Below are 13,347 nucleotides of genomic sequence, written 5' to 3' on the forward strand. Positions count from 1 at the left end.
ATTTGCTAGAGGATCAAGCAATGAAGTGGAATTCTTAACTAGTTGTATTAAAAGATGATAGTAACAAAAAAGAAAACACGGATTTTATTTTGCAGTAGCTAACTAATTAATAACATCTGTCAGAGACAGGCCTGAAACAAAACAGTTGTGATATCTTTAGACTTATGGAAGGCTTTGGATCTAGATCAAAACTGGATGGTTTGGCCAAACTAAAATCCTTTGTCGTAGTTCCCTTGGACACAGTTTTTGGTTTATTGAATGTAGCAGTAGTTTTTAGCCAGTGTTAACTCATTCTTGTTTATTTCAATGATATTAATAAACAGTTACAATTTCATTACAATAACAATAAGAAGTTAGAGGGAAGTGTAAGGTACAATAACAAAAATTAAAAAAAATTTAAAAAATATAAATATCACAGAATGACTGAATAATAACACAGAACAGATCTGACTCTGGCTTAGTGGCTTTTCCTCTAAACAAGGCACCAAACTTACTAATTTTAGGGGAGGTGGGTGTTGAGTGTTGCTTTCTATTAAATGAGGTCCTTTTCTTAAGCAAGAAATAGAAATTTTATTCAGGTTTCAGAAGTAATGGAAAATAGCCAAGCCAGACCAGATCAATTTATTATGGTACCCTGCTCCTTATGGGTATCAGTTGTCTTTCATAAATGCACTTCATCTTTGCTTACCCTGGCCAATTGTACATACAGAATTTCTTTCTGATCTGCAAACTACAGCTTGATTGAAATACTCCTATTACCTTAGCCTGTCATTGTTATTGGCAGTCGTAACATTATCTACCTTTTAAAATTCATGCCAGTGCATTACACAGGTCAAATTTTTGTGGTGCTTGGTGGGAGGGAGTCTTCAGGCACAGTGATCATCACTCTTTTCCTCTTGTGGGCACTCTCTGCCTCACAATTCATCTTGTTTCCCAGGTCCCAATACCGTATCTTTTACTGCCATAAGTATACCTCTTCATCTCTCAGAGGAAGAAAAATTACTTTTTTTGAATGAGTGATCTGCATGTGTCCTGCTACTTTAAATTTAAATCCCTTAGCATTATAGCAAATATGTTTTCTAACCTTGACTTTAAGTTTTAGCAATTACTGAATGTGCTGCACTCACATTTACTTGAATTAATCAATAAAAAAGTATACCTAACTTTTTTCTTCATGCTCATCTTCAACCAATACTTAAACATTTAGCAAAGACAAAAATTTATACCCCAAAACTTTTATATATAAAAATACAAATTTTACCATTTACCTAGTTACTCAGCAGTCAAGCAAACCCCTTTGTCTTGAGAAAGAGCACTGGAATAGAGAAAGATTTTGAGGCTAAAAGAGGAATATTGTGCAGGGAAGAACATTCAGGAGGGAATTTCAATGCTAATTACAGCACACCCACTCATATTAACTTAGCCACCTGCTGAGTGGAAAAGATTTCCAATTTAAACCTTTAAACCCCAGAGGGCTGGTGATTTCTTTGAGAAGGAAAGCTAAGGCATGTCATAACAAGACTGAAACAAATCTGAGGAGAGGATTTTCTGCACAACTCATCCAGCACTGCCTACATGAATTGTAGTCATGCTGTTGACTAGAGCAAAGATGTAACCTGAAAGAGAATTTGTGCAGGCCAGCAAGTTGAGCAGATTAGCTAAACTAGGCTATTAAAAACACTAATGATGAAGTCCTGAGACAAAAGGAAATATGTATTTCAGCATGAGATTCTTAACAGCAAATCGTTACCCCAGAACATTTAACAGCCCCATAATTAGGACGCAATTTTAGAACATCTGACAGCTGGACAGAAGCCCTAGCTTCTAAGCAAAACAAACAGTAAATTTAAAGATGCATCACACCTCCCAGGAGAGTGCCCTAAATAAATAAAAGTGCATAAACCTTCTCTTAAATTTTTGTGAGGCCTGGTCTGGGAGGCAGCCTGAGAATGCTTACACATAGGCATGAGCATACCTAGTTTGAGACTGGAATGCATCCTCTGGGGTAAACTTGTTCCCAGGAGCTTTGGTGCGTACAGAGTCAGTCAATAACTGAGCAAAGTTCTCAAAATAATTCAGTGATGAGTTATTCCTTAGTTACCTGAAGTGGTAGCTGGGCATCTAAGTTGCCTCTGTGGTTTCAGCCTGTAATGCATTATGGCATGAGTCCCTAACCATCAGACAAAGCCACGCGCTTCATTTCCTTGTGAATGCTTTTAAATCATGATCTTTTCCAAATCTTTCCATGGAAATATACTGAAGTTGCCATTTCTCATGGAGCTGAGGAAGGTGAGAGGCTGCCAGTTTACATGTTTCATTTTAAAGGACAGAATAGAACAGAATCACAGGAGATTCTCAGAAAGTGTACAATACCCACAAACACATTCTTTTTTAAAGAGAAAACAAAAAGGTTTTATAGAAAACTAGTGGATGAAGAGGGGAACTTCACATGCAGCGCTGTTGGCTTTTACTGAGTCTTACAGAGTTTTGTTTGGGAAGAGTAATAAAAAACTGTCTTTTCTCTGGGAACAGTTTCATATGGATTGCAAACCCACTGATCTACAGTAAAGCCATGCTGCTGGTTTTCTCCCCCATAGCCAGTTTAGCATCAGCAGGCTTTATTTCTTCTTTCTCCTCAACCAACATTTTTATTAATGGACTGCAAGAGTGCTAAAAATAATGAAATTTTGTCTTTCTTTGGAGGAAGAGAGTAACAAGCTAAAGATAAATAATGTGAACAGAAATGTCCAGTAGATGGGAGGAAATGTAGTAAGTGAGAGATGTTCCTAAGTGAGAAAGCGTGGGCAACTAGGACTACCGCCAAAATAAATTTTTGCAAGTCATTAGTGAATATGCTAATGTGAGGCACCAATCCAACACCATCTAGTCACAGAGTACTCTGTTAAGTTCTGGGCAGGGTATTAATAAAAGATGACTTATGAGTTGCATTCAGAGACAAGGAGCAAAAGCGGCCAGAGGACAGAAGGAGCAGTGCATAAAGAAAAAAACCTCGGAAGACTTGCCCATATGGTGCTTACCGCACTAACGTACTGTTCAACCATCTCCCACATCAGCTGTGTAGGGAGGTTTGGGCAAGCATCTATAAGCAGAACAGGAAACAGCCTGTGTGACACCTTCTGGTGTATGAGAGACAAAGAAGGTATGGGCAGGGCTATCTCTGATGTCCCCTGTACATTGTCCCCAACCAAGAACACTTCTCGCACAGCGTTGTATTTCTGACGTTAGCCAAATCCAGACATTTCAGAAGAAAGCAAAGGAAATCTTGTGGCTTGAAGACTGTCAAGAGAGCAGCAAGAGAGGGGCTGCTCCACAAAAGACGACAATCCAGGAGCCAAGGGTGGCAACTGTATTGGTAGGGATAGTGTCCTCTCCAGCAGGAGTCAGTAGAACAGTTGCCAAAGAAGGCAAGCAGGCAGGCTCCAGTGACAGTCACCATGTCCTCCACACAGTTCAGTGCAGAAGTGATGAATTAGGTTTGAGGTCAGTCCGGGAAGTCCAGTCAACAAATGACTACAGAATGGCAGAGATGGGTACAGGCATGCCTGTGACATATCTCAGCCAAGGCCCCTGGGCCCATCGATGGAGGCCCCAGGGGAGGGTGGTCAGGGCAGCTAAGACCTGTTGGTACCCTCAGAGCTCTTACAGAAAACTACAGAAAAATTTTTGAAGGAAAGCCCTTCTCAGCTGTAGTGGTACTTAGTGATGAACTTAGCAATGGTTAGTTATGGCAGTTACTTTTTCATTTTAAAGTTAGGTGTTTACAGTGAAGACACTTCTGACCTAGTCACCCCAGGTCTTTTTCTGTAGTCGCTAAATGAATATGAACTTAAAGGAGCCAAATAGCTCATGATAATGGTTAAGTGGGTCAGAAGCATTACACCCTACAAGTGCCTGTTTGTCTCCATTGATTGTAAGGAGCTGGTGGTATCTATCTCAGATGAAGATGTCTGAAGCTGAATTAATTGAATCCCATGCGTGAGACTCGGCTGGGAGTTTTTATAACACCCAGATATGTTCTGGCATATTGATTGTGATTTTTGTAACGCTGAGTCCTAATAAAACCATTATCCTAGGTCAGTTGTGTGAGTGCAGATGTCTGGCAGGTTGGAACTCAGGAGTCTTATGTATGTGCTGAGGGATTCTTTAATGAAATGGTGGTTCATGGAAACATAGGATCATATAATGACGGTGATCATAATAAACGATATACGATCATTTTTATGATAATATAATGATCATAAAAATATGCACCGAGAAATATGGGTGACTGCAATTATAACCATTGCACAATCAAATATGCATTTATTTTAGATAATGTTTTAATGACTATAATAATTTTAATCATTCAGCTTTTTGTGAGGGGAATAAATAATAATAATAATTGACAGATTTCTTTTTGCTAGGTTCTCAAAAGCTATAACAATTGTTTGTTTTTAACAGCCACAGCCTGTATGAAATGTAATTACATTTATCTTTAATTTGCATTGAGGAAGAAATGCACTTAGCTTGGCTTCTGCCTTTGCAGGGAGTAGCATTGCTGTAACAATTGTTTTAAATTGCTTACATTTCTGGAAAAGGACTTTTTTTGTCAATTATACTTTTTAAAAGGATGGAAAAAGGCCCTCTGGAACTGTGCCAAATACTCGTTTCTAAAGAATGTTGATCTGGATTTTCCAAATTAAACAAACAGAACATTCAAGGAGTACCTGTTTTACAGTTGTCTGTGTTTCCGCAGCCGCTCGCTCACTCCCCCCCCTCCCTCTGTGGGATGGGGGAGAGAATAGGAGAAAAGAAAAAAAAGTAAGACCCGTGGGTTGAGATAGAGACAGTTTAATAAGAGAGAAGAATAACAATAGTAATAATAATAATAATAATAATAATAATAAGAGAATATACAGAATATATATATAAAACAAGTGATGCACAATGCAATTGCTCACCACCCACTGACCGGTGCCCAGCCCGTCCCGAGCCGCGATCACTCCCCCCGAGCCGCGATCACACAGCTCGAGCTGCGACCACACTGCCCGCGACCGACCGAACGGGACGACCGACCAAAAACTAACTAACCCCCCCCCAAGCATGACGTTATATGGTATGGAATAGCCCTTTGGTCAGTTTGGGTTAGCTGTGCTAGCTGTGCTCCCTCCCAGCTTGTTATGCACCTGGGCGAGCAGGAGAAGCTCAAAAAGTCCTTGAGTAGTCTGAGCACTACTTGGCAACAGCTGAAAACATCAGTGTGTTATCAACATTCTTCTGGTACTAAATCCAAAACACAGCACTATGCTAGCTACTGTGAAGAAAATTAACTCTATCCCAGCCGAAACCAGGACAAACATTCAAGGAGTACCTGTTTTACAGTTGTCTGTGTTTCTTAATAAAAACGTTGAAAGCAGGCAGTTGGGTGCTTTTGAGCAGCTGGTTGAGAAATACAGGTTTTAAATGAATCTTAATTGTAATGATTTTGCAGCTGAGATTGGTTGCTGAAGTGATGCATTCCAGCTTCATGCCATGTGGCCCCAGCTATCGGCTGCCTTCCATACCATACCGATAGGCAATCTTCACATCTTGCCTCCTTCCGTGCTTTAGACCGATGCATAGCAGAGATGCAATGATACCTCTGTCAGTAGAACAGAGAGATCTGAAACGGGCATGAATTTGGTAATAATGGAACACATGCAGGAGGAAGGTCTTTTTAATGCTTATGACTTCAGAAGACAGGGATCTGAGGATGAGTGAACTTTAAAACAAAGCAAAACCATAATGTAATTTCTCAACAGAGGGCATTGCCCTTGCTTCAGTCAGGAAATACGTTGCAGTTCAATGCAAAGTGAAATACCAGCTAGGTACTAGTAGGTGTTTCATGTTGCAGTTAACTGCAGAGTAAAATACCAGCTAGGTTCTGGTTGATATTTCACTTTGCAGTGAATGTGTTTCCATTAACTACAGGTAGATTAGGTGTAAGGATCAAAGTGACCAAAATTCTTCATCTGAAGACTGAAGTGACTGACTAGATGGCGTGACACTGTATACTCTTTTTCTCTTGGCTACGTCTTTATACTTCAGATCCCTTGAAATAAAAAAAGATGGAATAGAACTGCTGTGATGGCCTTAGATCTGTTAGCTAGCTCCTTTTTGTTGGAGTCCACTGTTGTGGGAATGGTTACAAACAAGGAGGTGAAGTGGGTGTCAAGTTCCTGCCCAAGATAATTACTGATTAATTTGTACACAGAGGAAGCTTGCTGAAGGAAGTGTAGGCATATTTTTTTCAGTTGAGGGCTCAATGTGAAAAAGAATTTCATAAAGGAAAAGCTGGGCTGTTTGATTTCCCACCACCGCCACTTTCATAGCCAGCACATTTAAGATTATACAATATTAGCAACTGTGAGCACAAAATATCCATTTGTTTTTTGTGTTTAATATCTGTGTAGTAACTCAATGCAATTTGGAAGGAAGTACACATTTATTCCTAAGAGAGGTGATGACTTGTTTGTGGTTAATGCCACCTGGGGTTTTTCTTCAGATGACTTACCACTTGAACACAGTTCGTATCACGGTAAACCTTGCAAACTGGGTATGAGCACTAGTTTGAAGCTACAGCACCTGGGTGCAGATATGCCAGGATTCATGAGTCCCAGTTTACTTCCAAGTCCACCAGCAGCTTAGCCCTTGAAGAAGTTCAGGTTTCCTTGGAGCCCAAGTTCTTCTTGCTGATATGATGCCACGGCTTCTGGGGGTGCTTGGAGATGACATTCAAGCAGCTGAAACTGCGAGACTGACAGTTACCTGGGTCTGAAGCCCAAGGGCTGACCCTGACCTGGGCATTTCCCCTACCTTTCTTGCCACTGTGGCCTGCCTCCAGGAAACAAAACTGACTTACAGCCAGCAGGGCAGCCCTAAAGTAGGGGAGACCATGAGGTGCTACCACAAAACAGTCAAGAATGCGGTGACAAGAGTCCTACTCTGGGATGTGGAATCAAACCTTGTACTGAATTGGGCAATGTGGGAACAGGAACAAAATTGTCATCGGCCACATAAGTGTTTTAGCCTCTGCGCTAGTGGCTAGCCAAGTGACCCTCAGCTTCTGCAAACTGGAAACAGGCCTGAGGCGTTAGGGTGGTAAGTCAATGAAATGACAGAAGCGGCCAGCGTTATGTGAGTGCTTCTATGGGCAAATACCTCTAAAACCTACGTCATTGAGTGGGGGAGGACCAATGTTGAGAGTGCTGGGTGGAGGTCAGTGCCTAACTGTCTTCAGGAGATGAAGCTGGGCAGTTCTGCACTCATCTTGTTGGTTGCTAGCATTTCTACTTAAGCATCTATCTCCCGTACTGATTGTATATGGAGCTCTGGCATATGTTTTGGGCTGTGATTGCCACTGGGCAGCCCATTAAAAAAAAAATTTCTCTGAAGACTTTGGGCTTAAACCAGGGCTATCATGAGATTACACAGCTCTGCAATCACAGTTTTAGCCTCTGTTGTGTGGACAATTTTTGCTATTTTGCTGTGATGTGAAAATGCAAAACTGTTTTAATAATACTGAATTTTTATTCCATGTTTCCATGGGTACTTTCAGAAAGAAGTAAGTACGATGTTGGTGATGTTGTGTTTGTCTGTGTGCATCTGGCATGCTTGATCATGCTGTTAACAACACTTTCCTCACTTGAACTGTGTAATTGTTTGCCAGCTGGTGAAATGATCGAATTGAGCATTTCTCGCTAGCCTGGTATGACACACTCTTTGTAAGAACCGCATCAACAACATGTGTGTCGTGCGAAGACAGGACAGAATGCTATAGGCAAAGTCTTAATGTTAGAACAGTTGGAATATCTACTCTGTTTTGTACAGAATTTGGTACAGTGATTGCTGTGACTGTGGGAGGCTTTCCTAACAGTCAGGGCTAGAAATTAAATGAGATGGCTGTTAGTGCCACTCCTCCTGTCCCACTCTACTAAAATGGCTATGTTTTTACCTAATCTTTGTTGGCTTTTTTTTTTTTTTTTTTTTCAAAGAAGAGAGGGTGAAATTCAGTGCTCAGTAACAAGCACCAGTATAACTGAGTGCAGTTTGTTCGCTGTCCCACACTGCAGTCTAAATCAAATATCTCCAGCTGCGGGGTTACATAGTTCCCCTTGGAACACTACACAGCAGGCACTCACTGTGGATCAACTGATAAGGCTGTGTCTAGGTGGGTCATGGGCTGATTATGTGCTTGATGTCTCAGTGCGAGATGGTCCCCAGAGGTGGGGAGCGTGACGTGACTGAGGTCCTGTTGGCTGGAGGATGAAGATGTATGTGGTGAGAATGTGAAGGTGTACGTGGCAAGAGTGAGATGTGACAGGATGGTATGCAGTGGCTGCAGTAGAGTTGGTACCCAAGGCTGCCACCAGTGTACTCAGACAAACGAGGCCTGAGATGCCCACCTGTACTGTGTTAACCATAACCTGCTCTCTGAAGCATCACAGAACTGACCAGAGTTATTGCTGCTCAAATGTACTTGGTGGTTCCCTGGGCTCCCTTTCCTGGCTTCTGATCTTGGGAAATTCAGCTATCTGGGAAACAGACTGTAGAAGTGAAGCGTAGTAGGGGGAGGTTGAGGCTGGAGGCTCTTCTGAAGAGGTGCAGTTTGTTGCACTTAGAGTTAAGGTGAACGTGGAGATCTGATAGACATCACAGCTGACTGAAACTGTGGTTTGTGGGCACTTCTTTCTCAGTCATTGTGGTGATTCCTGTCCTTCACTGTTTATTTGTTTCAGCCACTTACAAAATGATCACTTGCATGGCAGTTTGTTCTGTGAAAACCAGTCTGCTTCTCTCAGGAAACAGGAGAAGGGGATAAAACCTCAGGAAAAAGTTTCAGGATATTGCTTGGTGCAGTGAAAATTATTTATGTTCTGAGTGGAAGAGCAAGAATTGTAACTTAAGTATACATTGAAGCATTTGGAGTAAATAGAGTTAAAGTTGTCTTAACTTTTTCTTTGGTCAAAACAATCATTTTCTTCATCATAAAGGAGAAATTCCTTTTAGTCTTGCTCTGAATACCTGTTACTCTCCACAATGCTAATCCTGCTGGCAGGCATGCAGCACCAGCAAACTGTGGAATGAATGTAAGGGAGCCAAACAAAAAGAAATTGAACGTACTGTTTATCAGGTAGAATATTTTTTTCTCATCAGATCTTAGACTCCAAACTTAAGCCCGTTCCTCTAGAGGAAGGCATTCTAAAATATCAAAACTGAGCATGAGCTTAAAGTAGTTTTCTGGAAGTGGGTTGCATTTGAGGAAAGTGTTGGTCATTTGCATCATCTGGGTTGGAGGGTTTGAAATCACGTATTTGGTTTAAAACCTTCTGACTGTGTATTGCTTTTAACAGTGACAGCTACAGTGACCTCAGTGATGACAGCTCTCCAGAAAAAGAGTTTCCTAATTCAGAAACAAGCTGAAATGATTGTATGAGATCACAGAAATGGATGATGCTATTGAGGTAAACTGAATTATTTTGAGACTGCTTTATGACATTTATTTCTTCCAGACTTAAAACAGAAGACAAAGTTATCTTGATTGTCACTTTTGTTTCAAATCCCATCTGAGAGCTTGTTTTCTTTCTTGCCTGCAGCACTTAATTGTTTTCCTCTTCTGCCGCTTAACTCTGCAGCTGTGATATTAAAGTCTGCTAAGTGTTCTGGGTACAGCTGATATGTAGGATGCTGTACAAAATCAAGCGGTGTTAGTGTTTGAAGGTACAATGAAAATACATTTAAAAATTGTTTTCTTTTTTTTATTACTTCAGTTTGCAAAGTTGGATCACTTCAAGTACGCTATGTTGATGTGACTTTTTGTTTCGCATTAATATTCACCTGTAATTGCATTTGATGCATTGATTCAGTGAAGACATCCCAAGATATAAATACTTGGATTTAATTTGCAGAGTGAAAGATACAAATGAGTTTTAAAAAATTGTAGCTTTGTTTGCCATGGGCTTTGCCAAAGTGATGTTGGATTGGTTGTTTTTTTCACCTGTAAGCATAGTAGCCATAGATTTCCTTTCAGTTTGGAGGTTAGATTTCCTGTGAGACACGTGATCTCTGCTGGATCTGGGTTTGAATCTTAGTCTTTTTTTAATTTCCTGTGTACATTCATGCTTTTCAGTATTTCTGAGCACTTCTGTAAGCAGGACGCAACTTTCCCCCTCTGATTTTATTCCTCTCACAGGGTGTAGTCACAAAGCAGCTCTGCCAAACAGACGATTAAGGCTGCATATGAATGATGCATTTCTGCCTGATGGTCTCCTGATTAAAATACTGGCATGAGATGCTAGAATTTGGAGTTTAGTCCTTAGGCGCAGCATGGGTTTCTGCTGTGATTTTTAATTTATTTCTTTTTCCCTCTCATGTACCACATGTTAAAGATAATAATATATCCCCAAATCATGAGAGCAGAGAACAAAATGTTAAATTATTTCATGACCTGGTGCATGCAGATACAGTACTGATGCATGTCCTAGGGTGACCAAAAAATAAGTAGACAAAATGTTGCTTTTCTCTCTTGCCCAGATCCTTCCCACCTCCAGACATGGCTATGGCTCTGTTTCTTGAGACCAAAACGTAGTACAGGCCTGACCCTTTAGCTCTGACCTTGCTTATTGTTGCAGGTGTGACTTTTTCAGTGCTTGGATGAATGTGCTTTTGTGATGTGTTTAAGCAGTTCTCAGTAGTCAAGCTCATTTTGTTTGAACATGGCACTGGTGGATACCAGTTGTATTCAACAGAATTACTCTAGAAAGGATTAAATAACTAATGCCAGATATAAAAGAAGGACAGAAGCATTGGCTCCTTTATTTTTACCTCAGGGTTAATTCTACCCAGTAATCAGAGCTGGATACACATGTAGACTATATTTAGCTTTGTGGTTTTGCTTTATGCTGTTTGACCTAGACAAAATGCATCTACTTGTAGTATTTACCTTAGGACTACTTCGAAGTCAGTCAGTGGATTTGAGAGAACCTGACATAAGCATGAAATAAACTGAGTTACAGAATAAATGTTTTTAGTCATTATTTTTTTTCCATTTATTCTTTCTTCCCCTCCCTCTTTTTATGTTACAGAAAGTTGGGAACAGGACAATATTGAATAGAAGAAAGTAGAAGAGTAAGCTGCTTATGGTCCTCATAGTGTCTCCTCCTGTACTGTTTTCAATAATTCTCTTTACAGATGACAGTTTTACTGTCCTGTAGCAAAAAATCTTCAATGTAAATGCTGTTTCTCTTTAAAAATGGCAAAATGGTTGTGCACCTTAGCTGTTAATCACTATTGATCTTGTCCTGTATTTCAGAATGATCTCAGGTGAATATGCAGTAATTCACTAGTTCACAACTATTCTCGATTTGAAGGAAGATTTGATTGTTTTCAGTTTGCCTTAGAACAGGAAGACAAAATGCATTAGTTCTTGTGAATGAGGGGGAATGCACTAAAAAATTTAAGGGAAAGTTGTCGTATCCATAAGCAGTAGAGAGCTGTTTGAGGTCTGTTTCCCTATTAAGCTTGTATATATATATTTTTTTTACTTTTTTGCTGTTCAATATGTACAAATGAGAAATCGTTGCTGTATTTCAGCTCTTTGCGATTATAATAATTGATGGATACACATGTTTTCACTTTGCTTTTACAAGTGATTTCACTTTACAAAAGTTCAAGTTTATTTGCTCTTATTTCTCCTGAAAGTCTGATAATACCAAACGTAATTCTGACCTACAAAATTACAGAAGTGATATTAGAGGGTGGTTTTGTATTTGTATTTTGTAAGAGAGAAAGTAAACACACTCATACGTTAAAATGTAATTTGAACACTTGTATGAAAGTTGTAGAAGAACCAGTCATAAACTTGGAGCATTATCTGGGCTCCAGCCGTGCAATACTCAGTGAATTTCAGTAAATGAGTATAAAGGTGAATTAAGGTTCACCCTTGTTTTCCCTCACCCAGCGACCACCCCATGGTCACAACACTCATTCCCCAATAGAATGGAATGGTATATCTTAACTCACAAATCACAAGTGATTGTCATGCGTTGATCTGCACCTGTACGTTGCATGATCACGTCTAGGTAGACTTGGATCTGTTCTTCCTTGGGAATGCGTGACAATTGCAGGCGGCCCTGCAAAGCCAGGACTGCAGCCTGAATCGCTGGGAGAGAAGGGGGAGGCGAGAGGTGCTGTACGGTGTTCAAGGCTGGATCCCATCAGCAATGTGGCATCATCAGACCTGTCACAGAAGCTGGAGCTGAGCTGTGTAACTCACAGGCTCCAAATGCCTGGGGCACTCTCTCCTGTAAAGAAAACTTCTGAATTTTGAGCTTTGTGTTTCATTTTGGTTTTGGGCAAAGTGACTTTTTAAATTCATCAAAAGGTAAATAAATATCTGTACAAAAATAAAAAGCACTGTGTCCCTTATTACAGCTTTGTAAAACAGTTAACTTTGAGAGCTCTTTGTGTTGCTTTAGAAAACCTCAGGTTACACAGCCAATTTATCTCTTCACTAAAAGAAGCTTTAATGGCAATGAAATATAAAGTGTGTTCCTATGGCAGTGTTTTTGTGAAGTGGTTTGCAAATGTGTGCCTGAGAAATAGCAGGTATCAACAGAATTGGTGTCACTGTATGTCTTCCCCCATGAGAGGCACTGGCCACCGGTTTGTGACAGGTGAGGCGTTCCTAAGATTGTCTGTAGCATGCAAATGTATTTTCAAATATATTAAATTGTGTTACTCAAAGTGCTTAGCTACTGTGTTAAAGAATCACGGTGCCAATTGTGAACTGTGGTGTCAAGAAGCGCATTTTTCATTTAATCACGTCCCAGTTGTATTGTCTGTGAGAAGCTGTGATTTATCCAGAAAATGGAGGAGACAAAAAGACGTACAACCTGGAGTGAAGCTGGAAACAGCACCTTGATCTCCCAATCCTCTTCCTGCTAACTGTGCCACACGAAGCAGCATCCTGGAGACAAATACATTACTGCCACAATGGACCCATCTCCTGTTTGAGCTGAGAGAAGCAGCAGCATGCCGTTTCCAAAATGGAAGGAGGCAAAGGAGCCTTTTCCAGCCAAATCCTGGGCTGCATTAGCAGTGTTGCCAGCAGGTTGAGGGAGGTGATCCTTCCCCACTATTCAGTCCTGGTGAGGCCACACCTGGAGTGCTGCGTCCAGTTCTGGGCTGCCCAGTACAAGAGAGACATACTGGAGGGAGTCCAGAGAAGGGCCACTAAGGTGATTAAAGGACTGGAGCATCCCTCCTGTGAGGAAAGGCTGAGAGTGTATACTGGTTTTGGCTGGGGTA

General features: G+C 40.7%; 1 protein-coding gene across 7 annotated transcripts in view; it reads left to right on the forward strand.

Annotated features, from left to right (window-relative positions):
* CTPS2 (CTP synthase 2) overlaps positions 1–12,387 on the forward strand; it is a 77,852-nt gene extending 65,465 nt beyond the window's left edge. For all 7 annotated transcript variants that reach the window (XM_035895494.1, XM_009639957.2, XM_035895500.1 and 4 more), the window contains 2 exons: positions 9,393–9,503; positions 11,124–12,387. In XM_035895494.1, the coding sequence (XP_035751387.1) occupies positions 9,393–9,462 (70 nt within the window). In that variant the 3' untranslated portion in view covers positions 9,463–9,503; positions 11,124–12,387. The remainder of the gene's footprint in view (positions 1–9,392; positions 9,504–11,123) is intronic.
* The last annotated feature ends 960 nt before the right edge of the window (positions 12,388–13,347 follow it).

The sequence above is a fragment of the Egretta garzetta genome, unplaced genomic scaffold (genome assembly GCF_000687185.1).
Source record: "Egretta garzetta isolate BGI_Z169 unplaced genomic scaffold, ASM68718v1 scaffold445, whole genome shotgun sequence".
Taxonomy (NCBI): domain Eukaryota; kingdom Metazoa; phylum Chordata; class Aves; order Pelecaniformes; family Ardeidae; genus Egretta; species Egretta garzetta.